Consider the following 17,566-nt stretch of genomic DNA (forward strand, 5'->3'; position numbering starts at 1 on the left):
AGTTGGACTGTGAAGAAGGCTGAGCGCCGAAGAACTGATGCTTTGAACTGTGGTGTTGGAGAAGACTCTTGAGAGTCCCTTGGACTGCAAGGAGATCCAACCAGTCCATTCTGAAGGAGATCAGCCCTGGGATTTCTTTGGAAGGAATGATGCTAACGCTGAGACTCCAGTACTTTGGCCACCTCATGCGAAGAGTTGACTCATTGGAAAAGACTCTGATGCTGGGAGGGATTGGGGGCAAGAGGAGAGGGGGACGACAGAGGATGAGATGGCTGGATGGCATCACTGACTCGATGGACATGAGTCTGAGTGAACTCTGGGAGTTGGTAACGGACAGGGAGGCCTGGCGTGCTGCGATTCATGTGGTCGCAAAGAGTTGGACACTACTGAGTGGCTGATCTGATCTGATCTGATATATATTGGACTTCCCTGGTGGTTCAGACAGTAAAGCATCTGTCTACAATGTGAGAGACCTACGTTCGATCCATATACTCACAGCTGATTCGTATTTTATAGCAAAAGCCAATACAACATTATAAAGCAATTATCCTCCAATCAAAAAAAATAATAATACAAAAATAAATAGAGGTTCATTAACTCAAAAAAAAAGAATGCAATAGGCTTGATATTTGCATTGGAGATACAGAGGTATGGTGTTTACACGCATTGGTTGTGTGGTGATGGAGGCAGTGAGGCAGATGGTTTCGTGGATTGGGGCCAAACAATTAGGAACATACTCAAACCTCTGTCTGCTAACCCCCAAAAATCCCACTGTCCTCAGTACATTGATCTTTCAATTCTCTGCATTTTCCAAAGTTCTCTTTATTTTTAGCTTCTACTCTCTCATGTCCTGAGCCTACTTAGAAAAATAGTCTCCTGAGAGCCTTTATTGCAAGTGGCTTAGTAATGGGCTATAAAATTAGAATCAAACTCCTGGGGGAAGTTGCAGAGAAGAGGTCTCCCTTCCTCTGCCAGAACCCCACTAATCATTTTACCTCGAATTCCCTAAGGACGGGAATAAGCCATCAGGCGCATATACAGAGCTCTGAAGTGCATGATGAGTGTGCTCAGTTGTCATCATTTAACTGATGGAGACACACAGGTTCAGACTAAGCAAGCTGCCCAGGGCTAGACTCTTAGAGCTAGAAAATCCTTCCAAGTTCACCCTCCATTTTCACAGTAGATTTGAAAACAAATCTATATATGTGTTTACAGTCTAAATGTTTACAAGTACAGTCTGTATTTGTCACAGTCACTTTCTGTGTTCCCTCTCTGCCCAGATGACCCACATCCCACCCTCATAAGATACTCAATCAGCTCATACTGTCTCATTCATGCATTCCATTAACCTTCTGTGAGTATCAGCTGTTATCAGACCGTATATAGGTGTTGAGGAGACTGGGATGAGTGAAGCAGTCATTCTCTGCATCTGCAGAACGTGGAGAAGCTCAGGCTTCCATGAGCATTCTTAATCTAGGCTGGGGGAAAAATTTGTTAAGAAGTTTCTTGCAGACATAATGTTTAAGCTGAAACCTAAGGGACTGACTAGTGAGGTAAATGAGGGAGTAAATTCCAGAATGAAGAGACAAATGACTTGAGGGGAGAGAATAAACGCATGGCCAGGTCATGGAATCCTTGAATCCTTTACCATCCACCAACCTCAGTGTTCCTGGGAACAGAAGCGGGGTTGCAGAGGAGAGGTTTGGCAGATAATAAGATGTTTACTACTCTCAAGTTTGGACTTTAGGTCCTGCCTGTGACTCCTGGGTCTGGTGAGCAGGACAGCATCAAGACTGAATCACGAGGGTTCCTTTTATCCTTTTCACCTTGGTGCAGAGCAGTTGTGGCAGTAACATGTTTACAGGGAACACTCCATCTTTAATCAAAATAAGAAGAGCATTGCGTTTCACTGGGGAAAAGTTCTTACAACCCAGATGACTTTTTCATCTTATTTAAACCCCCAAATATAGATAATAGTATAAAGAATGTTCATGTAACTCACTTCCTGTTTAAGCAGTAAATCATTACAGGAATGACTTAAATCCCTGGGTACCCCTTCCCCATGTACCTCCCTCCTCAGAAGTAGCTATTAATCTGAATTTGATACATATTATTCCCATGCATCTTTTAAGACTTTGTTATATAAAGATATCCATTAGGATATATGGCATAGTCTTGCAAGTTTTGCTTTTTTGAAGTAAAGTTGATTTACAATGCTGTATTAATTTCTGGTATACAGCAAAGCAATTCATTTGTATATGAACATATATACTTTACGTATATAGACTTCATATTCTTTTCCATAATGGTTTATCACAAGATATTATATATAATTCCTTGTGCTATACAGGACCTTGTTGTTTATCCTGTAAGCTTTTAATCTTCATAAGATTGGAGTCATATTGTAATAGTCTGTCTGCAGTTTTCTTTTTGGGGAGAAGAAGGGGGACATTGTTTTTGAGATTTGTGCATCTATTTCTGCTCATTCATTTTTTCCCCTCTCTATTTTCCATTGTATGACTATACTTTATTTCTTATTGATGGGTCTTTAGCTTGCTTCTCTTGTGTGTCCATGCAGATGGTTCTGCCTCAAACATTGTGATGGGTTTGATGATCCAGTTATTGAATAGAGGAACCTCAAATGGAAAACTGGCACTGGTTTCGGCTGTTTACCTGTTCAAAACCAGGCATATTTGAGAAACAGTAGCATGAAGCTGACTTTCTACACTTTCATCATAAAGTTCAGTCCCACGTTGTGAAAATGTAGACGGAGTGCTGTGGTCCATTGATGGTACGTGGGTTGTGATTGCTCATGGATAGCTTGGACTGAAACAGGCCACTGGACCATTTCGATTTTATCTCTTCGGTGCCAAAAAAAAAAAGTGGGGGTAGAAAGGGGAACCTGGGACAGGACAGCTCTTTCCTGTAAAGCCTTGAGAAGAGCCTGGATTAAGCTGCTAGCCCGTTTCTTCCCCAGGAAAGGGGTTCCCTCTGAAACGGACACAGTTCCAACCACATGGAGGGGAAGATGGGGAAGAAATAACCCAACAAAGAGGGACAAGACCAAGGGAGGGGAAGACCAGGAACTGACAACAGAGATACTCCCAGGGGAGGCGAGAGTGGGATCCTAAAGGATGGTTTCCAGGGGGTGAATCCTGAAAGTTAACTTGAACCTGCCTGAGAACGCGCCTCTAGCGTGGAGTTGGGGAGGGTCTTGAGCTCACTCTAGACTTTAATAATTGTGCTGCTCCTGTTTTCCTGAATGTTTTTGGTTTCCTATTTAGCCCAGTAGGTTTAATTTTTAGACTCTTAGTCAGCTGGGGCTGTTACTGGACCTCTGACAAGAAGAGATCAGTAAAATACACAAGAAGCCCTGCCTGTACCTCTGTGAGACTTCTCTATTTTTCTAACTGTTATTTCTCACCCCAGATGTTGTGGCCATCCCCAGACTGTTTCTGCTTTTGCCCCATTGCAGTCTTTCTTCTTTTTTTGTGCCCCATGGTTTGTGAGATCTCAGTTCTCTAACCAGGGATCGAACCTATGCCCTCTGCAGTGGAAGTGCAGAGTCCTAACCACTGGATCACCAGGAAGTCCCCAGTCTATCCTTAAAATACCTGCCAGAGTGCTTCATTGAAAACATGAGTCAAAATCTCTCTCTCCCTCTGCCGTACTACCTCTCATAGCACAATGGCAACCCACTCCAGTACTCTTGCCTGGAAAATCCCATGGATTGAGGCCTGGTAGGCTGCAGTCCATGGGGTTGCTAAGAGTCGGGCACGACTGAGCGACTTCACTTTCACTTTTCACTTTCATGCATTGGAGAAGGAAATGACCCACTCCAGTATTCTTGCCTGGAGAATCCCAGGGATGGATGAGCCTGGTAGGCTGCCGTCTATGGGGTCACACAGTCAGACACGACTAAAGCGACGCAGCAGCAGCAGCATCATAGTTGATTTACAATGTTGTGTTAGTTTTAGGTGTACAGCAAAGGATTTAAGTTGCATATACATATACATATACAATACATATACATATATTCATTCTTTTTTCAGATGAAAGTGAAAGTCTCTCGGTTGTGTCTGACTCTTTGAGACCCCATGGACTATACAGTCCATGGAATTCTCCAGGCCAGAATACTGGAGTGGGTAGCCTTTCCCTTCTCCAAGGGATCTTCTCAATCCAGGGATCAAACCCAGGTCTCCCCCATTGCAGGCAGATTCTTTACCAGCTGAGCCACAAGGGAAGCCCAAGAATGTTGGAGTGGGTAGCCTATCCCTTCTCCAGTGGATCTTCCTGACCCAAGAATTGAACCAAGTGTCCTGCATTGCAGGCAGATTCTTTACCAACTGAGCTATCAGGGAAGCCTTTTTCAGATACTTTACCTTTATAGGTTATTACAGAATATTGAGTAGAGTTCCCTTTGCTTACAGTAGGTCCTTGTTGTTTATCTATTTTATACACAGCTTCTTAATGTCACTCCAAGTGAAAAAGTTAAGATGATGGCCGATAGGTTACTCTTGGCTGCTTCTCTGCCTCGTGGCCTACTGCCCCCTGCCCCCTGCTCATCTGCACCTGTCACACTGGCCTCACTGATGGTCTTCAGTCATACTGTGAAATGGCTGACCCCAGCACCCTTCCACTTGCTGTTCCCTTATGACTTGCTTCCTCACTGATTTTAGGTCTAGACCTCCATGTCACCTGTTTATTTTTGGGGGATTTCATGACCCCATTGTTTAAAATGGCACCTCGATTGAACCTCTGGAATAGTCTGTCCCTCTTCCCTGCTTATTTTTGTATGTTCCATCTGAAGACTGTATATTTTATTTATTTATCATAGTTATTATTTGTGTCTTCCTTCCAGAATGTAAGCTCCAGGAGGGCAGGGATTTTTCCTGCTTTGTCTGCTCTTATAGCCCAGTGCTTAAGCCCTGGCACCAGGGAGGTGTTGGATTGAATGAGTTATGAAAGGCTCCTGTCTGTTTACCTGAGACCAGTGATGTGGACCATCATCTGTGACTGTCTTTGATGTTGCCTCCCACCCCAGAAAGCTCTGAAACCGACAAGGACCTAACTTCCTTTGAGCTTATGCCAAGGCAACAGCCTGTAGGAGGTCCAAGAACTCAAGAAGCTCCCCTTTTCCAGTCTAATCTCATCTGAAAATATGCTCAGCATTTCATTCTCCTTTTGGAAACATACTTTCAGGGAAAAATCTGAGAAGAGCTTAAAGTACAGCAAATATTAAAGGGGAAGTGACTCGTCAACTTAATGTGTTTCAGTTTCCAGGAGAATAATATCTGTGCCAGGTTGAGAAAGGTAGGGCATACTGACTTCTTACTGAGTCACTGTGATTGAAGCCACAATGGTGCAAGGTGCTTTCTCTCTTGCTAATGCTCATTAAGCTGCCAGATAATATGATTTTTATATTAAACATGGAAAATAAAAGTTCATAATGTCTAACTAATGTATCCAAAGGTAGTGAGTACAGAACAGAATTTGAACTCAGATTAGTCCCAGAGCCCGCACCTTTTGCATTATCATTCTTCTTTCCTTGAGAAATGAAGTGGAAGAGGAGAGGAAGGAGCTTGAGTTCAAGAAAAGGTCCAGAAGCACGAATCCATTTTTCACATTTCATCATATTCATTCTGTATTTCATCTACTTGTGATGAATCCCCCTTTAGGAAGATTTTCCTCATGGGTGGGAGCACAAAAGGGTTTCTGGTCAACCCTTGTTAAAATAGACCATTCTTTTCACTTTGCTTTTTTCTGGACCCCACACTCTGTTCAAGAGTCCTGAGTCATCAGGTTGTTGCTCTGCCTTCTTGTATGCAGAAATTAACTACTGGGCAAATTGTGAAATTGTCTTTGCAGTGTTGAACTCTAACTTTTCTTGCCTCTGCCAAAATGTCCACGAAGATGTGATGAGTGTGCATGGGTCAATTTTTAACTTGAATAGAGCCCTCGTTTGAAAATACAAATTCAGGGACTTGCCTGGCTGTCCAGTGGTTAAGACTCTGTGCTTCCACTGCAGGGGGTATGGATTCAATCCCTGTTGGGGAACTATGATTCCAAATGCCATGTGGCATGGCCAAATAAATGATAATAAAAATTCACTTCTTAAAAGGTAACTATGATCATATTCAGATTTGGAGGTTCATTTCTAAAGCATTTCTTAGCAACCAAAATTATTGTTATCTAAGGATCCACACTATTAAACCAGAGAAACACCACTAAGGAAATTGCATGCTAAGCTAGAGAGCTAATTGATTCAAATGGGAAAGAAATCATCTGAAGAATTTAGCTGGGTGATCTTAGCCAGAAATTTCACTCACATTAAAAAGATACGTGGATGAAACTGGAGCCTATTATACAGAGTGAAGTAAGCCAGAAAGAAAAACACCAATGCAGTATCAGTTCAGTTCAGTTCAGTTCATTCACTCAGTCGTGTCTGACTCTTTGCGACCCCACGAATTGCAGCACACCAGGCCTCCCTGTCCATCACCAACTCCCGGAGTTCACTCAGACTCACGTCCATCGAGTCAGTAATGCCATCCAGCCATCTCATCCTCTGTCATCCCCTTCTCCTCTTGCCCCCAATCCCTCCCAGCATCAGAATCTTTTCCAAGGAGTCAACTCTTCGCATGAGGTGGCCAAAGTACTGGAGTTTCAGCTTTAGCATCTAACGCATATATATGGAATTTAGAAAGATAGTAACGATAACCCTGTATAAGAGACAGCAAAAGAGACACAGATGTATAGAACAGTCTTTTGGACTCTGTGGGAGAGGGTGAGGGTGGGATGATTTGGGAGAATGGTATTGAAACATGTGTATTATCATATGTGAAACGAATCGCCAGTCCAGGTTCGATGCATGATGCAGGACGCTTGGGGCTGGTGCATTGGGATGACCCAGAGGCATGGTATAGGGAGGGAGGTGGGAGGGGGTTTCAGGATGGGGGATATGTGTACACCTGTGGCAGATTCATGTCAATGTATGGCAAAACCAATACAATATTGTAAAGTAATTAGCCTCCAATCAAAATAAATTTATATTAAAAAAAGATATATTTTAATTTTCGTTGCATGGGTAATAGTATGAAACTGTTGGCAAATAAATGGAAGTTACACATAATCTTGTCATAACATCATGATGCCTTTCATTCTAGCCTTTTTTCCTTGTGTTGGACAGAAGTTTTAAAACATATTTTAATTATCTATCACATACCTATATCCATCATAAGTATTTTCCCAAGGGTCTGTCATTTAAAAGAGAAAGTTAAATTTTAGTAATAAATATTGTCTTTCGAAAAGTTGAACTGTGATCAAAAAGAAAATAGAGACAAAAACACCCTGAGGCCCATCAGTGGAGTTGTTCAGTCGCTAAGTCATGTCCAACTCTTTGTGACCTCACGGGCGACTTCCCTGTTCTTCACTGTCTCCTGGAGTTTGCTCAAACTCATCACTGGAGACCATCACTGTGGGAGTGCTTACTGGCACTTTGTTTTTAATGGTTTCAGGGTCTCCAGTGAATGATTATAGACTACAGTCCATCTTATATCCCACTATTATGTAGTCGGCTTACAAATTTTGGTAAAAATTCTCCCATAAGTTAGGTCTCTAGAATTATAAAAACTGAGTCATGGGGCATACATTGTTTTTATTTTTTTAAATTGGAGCAAAATTGCTTTGCAGTGTTTTTGTTTCTGCTGCGCAATGAAGTGAATCAGCTGGAAGTATACGTACATTCCCTTCCTCTTGAGGCTCCCCCTCCTTCCCTCCCTTCCATCCCACCCCTCTCGGTCATCACAGAGCACTGAGCTGAGCTCTCTGTGCTGTACAGAAGCTTCCTACCAGCTATCTGTTTTACTCATGGTAGTGTACATACAGCATACGCTGTCTTCTGGCTGTTTCCAAGGTGAGAGGCTTCTCCCTGGGAAGTGGTGTTGTATTACGAGGGGTGGGATAGAAGTGGGGAAACTCAATCAGTGTAGTTTCTGCCTTCCAGCCTTTAAAATTTTTTTTTCACTCTACACCCCTTCCCACCTCCTATACCACCCGGCCTCCCTTGCTGTTCCACAAATGAACATGGCCAAGGTGCATCCACTCCTATTTCTTGGCTTTGCTCTTTTTTCTCTGCTCTTAACAAAGCAGGAATTGGTTAAAGTTTAAAGTTACTTTAAACTTCTTTTAAAGTTTCAGCTTAGGTCAATAGGCGGAGCTTAACCATTTGCTTTCATCCAGAGCCAAGATGGATGACATTGCTCTTTGTTTTCATTAGAAAGTCACCTCTATTTGCAAAGAAAGCTTTAGAGCAACTGCTATCTGCTCTTCCTTCCTCCACGTGATCTTCTCTGTCTCTGGTCAGGAGTCCCCACATTGGGTTACCTGGTCAGGGGTATGTTCTTCTGCAGCTGGTGCCCATGTATAATGGCTTCATCATGTACCCCTGAGAATTATGGGGAAGAAGGAGCAGGAAGCAGTGCCTGTGTAGGATTGCTTCTTATTGTGTTTACTCCCATAATGTTTTCACTTTGAGGGATGTGGCATAATAGTAATAAGAATGATGAGACCTGGTATTTGTGGGATGCTCATCATATCCCTGGCAGGACAGGGTGTGTGGTTAAAAGACCAATGTCTGAGGTTAGAGAAAATGAGCTTCTCTCTCCAGCCACTTTTTTTTTTTAAATAGGTGTGTAATTGCTTTGGGCTTCCCAGTGGCTTCCCTGGTGGCTCAGATGGTAAGAATCTGCCTACAATGCAGGAGACCCGAGTTCCATCCCTGGGTTGGGAAGATCCCCTGGAGAAGGAAATTGCAACCCAATCGAGTATTCTTACCTGGAGAATCTCATGGACAGAGGAGCCTGGCGGGCTATAGTCCGTGGGGTTGCAAAAGAGTTGGATGTTACTTAGCGACTAAACAACACTAATTGCTTTACAATGTTGTATTAGTTTCTGCTGTCCAATGCAGTGAATCAGCTATATGTATACATATATCCCCTCCCTTTTGGACCTCCCTGCTACCCAGCATCCCCCATCCCAGCCATCTGGGTCATCACAGAGCACGGAGCTGAGCTCCCTCTGTTACACAGCAGCTTCCTCTCTGGCCCCTTTTAACAAAGCATCTTTGTCTCTAATTTCATTCTTCACATCTTCCTTAACCTCTACAAAGGATTCTTGAGAAGGTCACAGAAGATAATTTGAAACTGTAAAGTGGTATTATTTGAATATCATTACTGTATTTAAGTATCATTACTGTAATTATCCATGCGCTCTTCAACCATATGCCACTAACCATCGAGGAAAAAGATGCACTTCTTGAACTCTAAGGTTGATGAATTTCATTTCTTTGCAATTATAGAATTATTCAAGTTAAGCATTTTTTTCTGGGTACATTTTGTCCATTTTAATGTTTGGAGAAATCCTCTTTTAAAGAAAAATTAATAAAGAGGATAGTCCTTGATTTTCTTCACAAAGAACAACACTGTCAATGAAATCAGAGTTTTGAATAAGTAATAATGAAAACCACACATTAAAATTTGAGGGCCAGTTTAAGTAAGTGACTCTTTTTTTACTGATGAACTCAATAAGGGCTAAAGTATCACCAGCTAGAGACATTGTAGTTGAGAAGCTGTATTAAGTGATTATTATTTGTGGCATTAAATGCACATGAGTCTTCCCTTCTCAATGAGACTTCATGTGTCCATTCTGTTCAATACTGCAAACTGCCCCGTTGCACTCCAAGACTGCCTGTTCCCTTCACCCTGCTCTGCATTGTATTTTTCCCTAGGCTTTATCATTATAATACATAAGTCAGTTATCTTTTTTGTTTGTTGTTTGTATCTTCAAAACTTGAATGTAAACTCTATTAAAGGAAAATATCTTTGTTTTGTTCACTACTGTATCGCAGCCACTTAGAAAGTGACCAGTACCTGGAAGGTGCTACATATACGTTTGTAGCATAACTGGAATGAAAAGTAATTATATAAAAATATGAGTGGTATTTGTACTGGATAAAATAAAATTTTAACTGAGCATGTTTTAGGTACCTGACAGTCTGTATGTATCGTCTCATCCAGTGTTTCCTACAAATTTATGAACCAGGTACCATGAATACCTGGAGAAGGGCATGGCAGCCCACTCCACTATTCTTGCCTGGAGAATCCCCTGGGCATAGAAGCCTGGCAGACTGCAGTCCATGGGGTGGCAAAGAGTCAGACACGACTGAGTGACCAAGCACCACAACTACCCACAAAATTACAGATGGAGAAACTGATGGTTAGAAATATAAAAGTACATTTTCTAAGGTCTCATAGCTGACATAGTTAAGAACCTTGATTTAAACCCAATAAACCTGACTCTTGTGGACTCTATCCAAGCAGAATAGTGTTGCTTCTGTGTACCAAACTGAAATCTTATGTTTGCAATTCTAGGCCTTGAGCAGATTTCCACGTGATTAAATTCTGTGACATTTGAACTATTTCCCCAACATTTGGTTTGTTATTTGGTTTTGCAGAAGAAAAAGTAAACAGTTTTTGCTGTGTTAAAGGCTTTCTTCTACTCTTATATTGGACAAAAAAAGGAAGAAAGAAAAAAAAAGAGAACTCTTCTTCCTCACTTCTCCACATTTTGTGTTTGCTCTGGTTTTGTGTTTGGTCTGTGTCAATTCCAGTTACTGTCCCCTTCATACTCCCTTAACTTCTCTTTTCTAGGAGAATGATATAAACCTGACCCACATTGAATCAAGACCTTCACGTTTAAGGAAAGACGAGTATGAATTTTTCACCAATCTGGATCAACGCAGCGTGCCTGCCCTGGCAAACATCATCAAGATCTTGAGACATGACATTGGTGCCACTGTGCACGAGCTTTCCCGGGATAAGAAGAAAGACACAGGTGAGAGGCAGGAATTTCACAAGGTAAATAGCTCTACATCCTCACCATAAAGTAACGGCAAAGAAGGACTTGCCTGGGAGCCCAGTGGTAGGACATTGCCTTCCAATGTAGGGGGTGCCGGTTCCATCCCTGGCTGGGAAGCGGCGATCTCATATGCCTTGAGGCCAAGAAACCAAAACGTAAAACAGAAACAATATTGAAACAAATTCAATAAAGATTTTAAAAATCATGCTCGTGCTAGGTTGCTTCAAAGTTGTGTCTGACTCTGTGCAATCACATGAAAAAAACTTAAAAAAGAATAATGTCAAAGGTAATCTCAACCATGAAAGACCAGGATTTAGTGAGAGGATGTAGTTTAGGAATGCAGAATAGGGATGTCATAGTTAGACATTTAATAGCTGTTCCTTTTCCCCTTCCTCAAAATAGCTGTTTCTTATATTAGTTGTCTTTAGTTGCCTTCTACTGCAATTTTTATACATTTTTCACTGGTGGATTTTTATGCTCTCAAAATTTCTCTGCCTCAGTTTCCTCTGTAAAATGAAAATTTTTGAGATTTAAAAGGTCAATTCTATAAAGCCTGTGTGTAGCTTTATGTAGGGTGACAGTTACAAGGCAGAAATCTCATCTCATGGCTTAGAGGTAGGATGGTTAGGGTGTCCAGGGTGCTTTCTATTTAAATATGGTGTCAGGACAAATTCTTTAGTAATCTCTGTTGCGTCTCATGGTCTCTCCCCATGTGCTTCTCATGAGCTGGAGCTCTTTGATTCCTTGTTCTTAGGACTTTCATTGTCTCTTCCACTAGATTACAAGCTCCTTGTAGGCAGGGAGAGTCTCTTACCTACATTAATATCCTTAGAGTTACATAGCTCTCAGCAATTATTTGTGCATGAATGACTAAATAGAGTAATTGTCAAGACTTGCTCTGCCCACTTGTTTACTTACTGAAATTGCTACCGAATCCAAACTGGTTCTGCTCTGTCACACGATGGACCAGTAAATCAGGAGACAAGTTCTTGGGGACAAGGAATAGTGACTTTATTCAGAAAGCCAGCAGACTGAGAAGATGGCAGACTGATGTCTCAAAGAACCATCTTACTCCAGTCAGAATTTGGGCTATTTTACTAAAAATAGCCCGAATTATATTTTTATGTTAAAAAGAGAAGTTAGTTGTCTATTGTAAACGTCTTGGTGCAGGAATCCTTTGTTCTTATAGGTGTCCCTGTAGGTCAAGTTATGATGTTCCTGTGAATCTCCAACAAAACAAATGTTATTCTCTGTTTTGCAACTTTTTACTCATATATGTATAAAGGCCTGAGCCCTGAGAATGGGCTATTCTGTATATTTTAAGTTCTAGGCAACATTCTTTTACAAAAGGTGGAGAGCCAGTGTGATTAACCACTGGCAGCAGAGCACAAAGGTTAAAATAACAGAAACATCTATTATGGAGTCATATTTGTTCTTCCCTATTACAAAATATTGCCCTGGAGAGGAGTTAGGGCAATAGAGTGTAGGAATTGCATGGGCTTGGCCTTGGAGAGGCTTCGGTTCAAGCCCTGCTTTTTCCACTTATTGGCTTTGAGACCCTTGACAAGTCTCTTTAACAGCCCTGACCTCTATTTTTCATAGGACTTCTGTGAGGATTAAATGAGATCTTGCATAGTCAGTGCTTAAAACAGTGCCCAGCTGGGTAAATGATAGTATGTGGTGGTTGTTGAACTGATGAGCTGTGCTAATAGATGACTAATAACTAAAGACCAGAGTTTCCATTAGGGATAATGCTTTGTGTTGTATAGTTCTGTTGATTTTGACAAATACATAATGTCACGTGTTTGCTATTTCATGTCATACAGAATGGTTTCAGTGCTCTCAAAATGCGCTGTGCTCCACATGCTCATCCCTCTCTCCTTCCCCTTTCTCCCTGGCAACCACCCATCTTTTTACTGTCTCCGTGATTTTGACTTTTCCAGAATGTTATGCTGTATGAATATGGAACCACGGACTATATATGCTTTTTTAAAATATTTATTTATTTAGCCGTGTTCGGTCTTAGTTACATTATGTGGGATCTTTGGTTGCAGACTCTCTAGTTGTGGCATGAGGGCTTAGTTGCTCTGAAACTTGTGGGATCTTAGTTCCCCGAACAGGAATTGAACCTGTGTCCTCTGCATTGCAAGGCAGAATCTTAACCACTGGACCACCAGGGATGTCCCTACATCCTTTTAGACTGGTTTTTTTTGTTTGTTTGTTTCATTTAGCAGGTTTCCTTCATGCCTTTTTGCGACTTGATAGCTCATTTTTTGGTAATCACTGAAAAATGTTCCATTGTATAGATGTACCGCATCTCATTTATCCATTTTGCTCAATCTATTGAAGGATATTTTGGTTGCTTCTAAATTTTGGCAATTATGGATGAGGCTGTTAAATATTCATATGCAGGTTTTTCTGTTTTCAAAGTTTTCAACTCATTTGGGTCACTACTTAGAAGTGATTGCTGAGATGAACTATTTTTTCCTATATAATCAAAAAATTTTTTCTATTGTAAAATCTAAAATCAAAAGCTTTTTTTGGCCACAAAATTAAAGACTAGCTCAAGAGGATTTCAGGCTTCGAAGTTGAAGTTAACATGTTAATAATTACTGCTGCTGCTGCTGCTAAGTCGCTTCAGTCGTGTCCGACTTTGCGACCCCATAGACGGCAGCCCACCAGGCTCGCCCGTCCCTGGGATTCTCCAGGCAAGAACACTGGAGTGGGTTGCCATTTCCTTCTCCAATACATGAAAGTGAAAAGTGAAAGTGAAGTCGCTCAGTCGTGTCCGACTCTTCGAGACCCCATGGACTGCAGCCTACCAGGCTCCTCCGTCCATGGGATTTTAAATGAGACATAAGACTGCACACTCCTCCCCCCACCCCCCTGCCCCACATAGGCCATTGAAACATTTTCTAAAAGACTCCTCTGAAGCTATCCCAGGGGATCTCTTCTCTTCCTGCCCTTGCTCTCTCTGTGGCTGTAACCAACACCAGGAAGTCCATCCTGGGTGTCTGCCCTTGCTGAGAGTGGCAGCCATGCATGCAGGCTCTGATCACTGGTGGGGAGCGGGGCACTTGGAATTCCTCCTCAAATTAACCCTATCGGCTTCCCTTCTTCTTCTACCTTCTGAGTGAGCTGCTTCTCTGATGACCTCCTTCTCTTGCTTTTCCGGCCACCTGCTCCCAACAGGAGCCTCAGGCCCTCAGGGCAAAGGGCCTGCCAGATCCTGGGGCGAGCTCTGCCTCTGCTGGGAGCAGGTGGAGGCCGGGCCAGCTGGGGCCCTGGGGTAGAAATTCAAAGCAATTGACAGGCAAGCAGGCAGCCCCTCAGGGAGGCAGGGAAGATGTACATAGATCAGCTGAAGGGCTGGCAGCCTGAACTGGAGGCTCAGAAAGCAGATGTGGAAGAGCAGTTAGGAGCCCAGGCTCCGGAACCAGGACATCCACTTGGTGTGATATGGGGCAGATTATTGATCATCATAGTTTATCACTGTATAGAATTCAAGTAAGAAGCCTCTGTCTTGCAAGATTAATGAAATAACACCAGTGGTGTATTGAGGACAGCCCAGAGTACATTTAAGGGCTTAATAGAGGTTCGCTATTCTTGTGTTATCATCATTATTATAAATAATGACTTGAGCATAGGAGCCATGAAAAGCCAGCCGGTACACAACTACATTTTCAGAGGTTCTGGGAACTGGAAAATGACCTCAGAGGTCATGCAGCCCAACATCCTTCTTAATTTTTCATCTGTTAAAATCAGAGGCCACAACTTATCTTCAGGCACAGAGTGAATTCTGTGCAGTTGTGGGCAAGCAGGTGTCGAGCACCGCTCTATGCCGAGCACCGTGTTTGGAGCCAGAGGGAGAGAGAGAGCTGACAGGGCCTGTCCTTAGGGAGCTCACAGGCTGATAAGGGCAGCTAGGCAGCCGAGTGAATGCAGAAGAGGGGTGGGTGCTGTGATGGAGACATGGCTGGTAGAATTCGGCCTCAGTTCCACCTTAACTCTGAGGATCCAGCAAGTGTGAAAGTGAGGAAGCCCACACTCTGACATCGAGGCACCGCATCATCAATGTTGGGCTCATCAGAGGTAGAACGTGACACAGGTCTGATTCCCTGGTAGGGCCCAAAGTGGCAGGGTATTGATGTTTAACATTGGGTTGATATTTTACCTAGTGAGGAAAACACTGCTCAGACTAACCCTCCAAAACACTATGTGTCTCAGGACCCTTGTTTCTTTGGATGGTTCTTTACCCCAGCCCATATTGGTTGCCCTTCCCTGGCATGGTTTCCTGACCCTTGCACCTGCTGAAAGACATAGCCCTTTGGGTTTCTGGGTTAGTTTTTGTGAACTGGAGTCTGGGCCCAGAAACAGATTTTTTTTTTTTAGGGGAAACAGCCATCCCTTTGCAGAATTGTTCTTTCCGTCAAACTCCATGGGAGGATGATTAGGAGAAGAAAGCATCTTCATAGATCTGAACCTTTGATTCTTTTATTCAACAAAGTGCCCTTTCTACTGAGGGGCTCAGATCTCAGGGGTGAGTCTGACAACAGGCTGAAGGAGGGGGAGATCTGAACCCCTCAAATCAATTGGGCTAAATCACTTTCCATTCTAGTTGTTAAACCATTCAAAAGGCCGTATGGGTGCTAGAAAATGAAAGTTTTCAGTTTCTTAATTGCTAAAGTTCCCCACCCAAAACAGCTTAAGGGAAGGCTAATTATGGTGACAAGTTAAAGAAACCCCAACCTTCTCAAATGGCTCTTGGCTGATAGGAATTTAATAGGATTTTAATCCATAGAGTCTTTTGAATACTTGAGGTCTATTCTCCTGTTCCCCTGTCTCCTGATGACCTCAAATCCTTCTTCAACCCAACATGAAAGAGTGTTAATATCTTCCATCGATTAGTCTACTAATCCTTTTACCTTTCTCTTTGAATCTTTTGCATGACATTACATTTAGCTGGTGGGGCGGTGGGGGGGGATGTAAAATTCCTACATGGAGCCAGATTGCAGCCAAGAGAAGCAGATGGACAAAATGTCTTGGCTAGACAGAGGTGTAGGATCATCACCTTTTGAGAAATTTATCTGTTTGGAGTTATTTTCCAAGAGCAATTGGACTTGAGAGTTATTTTCCAAGAGCAATTGGGTAGATTTTGTTCAAACTGGGGTCACTATAGGAGTCTTGGTGTGGAAACAAAGCACGTCCAGATTGCCAGGACAACTATATTTTCTGTGTGGAGTAGAAAGGCTATTTATTTACTTATTCATCTATCTACTACCTATCTAGCCTGGAGGTGCTTATGATTTTGTCTTTTTTATTTGGATTAATTCCTGAAGCAATGATGGAAAAATTATTGCAGAAGACAAAATAACATTATATTTATTGCCTCCTTCTTATACATTATATTTATTCCCTTACTCTTCTTTGCCCCTCTCCCCTCCCAGCCCACTTGAGTTTTTCTCTTTTCTACTTCAACATCACTGCTGTGAAAGGCTGATAAGGCTGAAGTTTCAGATCCATCATGGGAGGAAGAAGGGTAGGGTTCCTTAGAGGAGTCTGAATAGCCCCTGGGATTGTGGGCAGAATTGTACCTGCTTGCATATATTTTAGGGGAGAGGACTTTAGGAGAGAGGATTGTCAAAGGGGTCATGGTTCTCAAAGAGTTGAGATCCTGTAGAGAGAAGCTGCTTAGGGCAGGAGGGGGCTCCAGATGGTCAGGATATTTCTCCATTTCTACCACCTGCACCTGCCTTTCCTCTGGCTCTTCCTCTGCTCTACTTTTCCATTTCCATCATCTTCCCTTTATCTCCCTCTCACTTCGGAACCTCCTCCCTTTCATTTCACTTGGCCCCACATGTGTCTCAGGGCCGGGGATGCCCATGGACCTGGGTCTGCTGGAGACCTGGGATCTGCATGTTCATAAAGACATACAGGATTGATTGACAGCCTTTTCCAGTCTACCTAGATGCTTGCTACCTGTGGCAACATCGCTCTAAGTCCTCTGGCAGCTGGGGATGGGACTTTTGTTTCAGTAGCCTGCCTCATCGTGACAAGCATGCCCACAGCTAAGAGGACAAACCTGTTTGTGAAGAGGTGGCAGCAACCCTGAAGCTGGAGGCTGGCCTAGGGTTTGCCCTCTTGTAAGCTGTCAGAAGCATGTCTATTCATGGTGAGGGAAGATCCTGAGTAAATGCGGTTTCTGAGGCCAGTCTGCTTCCTAGGTTCCAGGGCTTCAAGCTGAGGAACATTATAAGATTACAAGCAGGCTTTCATTCTAACAGGAATTCCTTATTTGCGGGCCAAATCCAAAATATTTTCCCCTTAGGTTGTCTCACTGAAGCTTTGCAACTCAACTGGCCAGAGTAAGCAGATAACGTGATTTTTATTCTCCATATTAGGAAATGAGGCAGAGGTACACTTGAATGGCAGTGTGGATTTTGGAGTCTTCATTTTTCCAGTTCAATTCCTGGGCTGTAGTTTTATGGCCAAGTTGCTCGCCCTCTGTAGGCCTAGCTTTTCTTGTCTGTAAAATGAAGATACCTGTGTGCCAGTTCAGTTCAGTTCAGTCGCTCAGTCGTGTCCAACTCTGCAACCCCATGAATCGCAGCACGCCAGGCCTCCCTGTCCATCACCAACTCCCAGAGTTCAC

At 42.7% G+C, this 17,566-nt stretch overlaps 1 protein-coding gene across 1 annotated transcript in view; it reads left to right on the plus strand.

Moving 5' to 3' along the window:
* Positions 1 to 17,566, plus strand: part of PAH (phenylalanine hydroxylase) — an 89,123-nt gene that overhangs the window by 14,797 nt on the left and 56,760 nt on the right. The window contains exon 3 of the mRNA XM_010853423.1: positions 10,707 to 10,890. Coding sequence (XP_010851725.1) covers positions 10,707 to 10,890 — 184 coding nt within the window. The remainder of the gene's footprint in view (positions 1 to 10,706; positions 10,891 to 17,566) is intronic.

The sequence above is a fragment of the Bison bison genome, unplaced genomic scaffold (genome assembly GCF_000754665.1).
Source record: "Bison bison bison isolate TAMUID 2011002044 unplaced genomic scaffold, Bison_UMD1.0 scf7180017864327, whole genome shotgun sequence".
Lineage (NCBI taxonomy): Eukaryota > Metazoa > Chordata > Mammalia > Artiodactyla > Bovidae > Bison > Bison bison.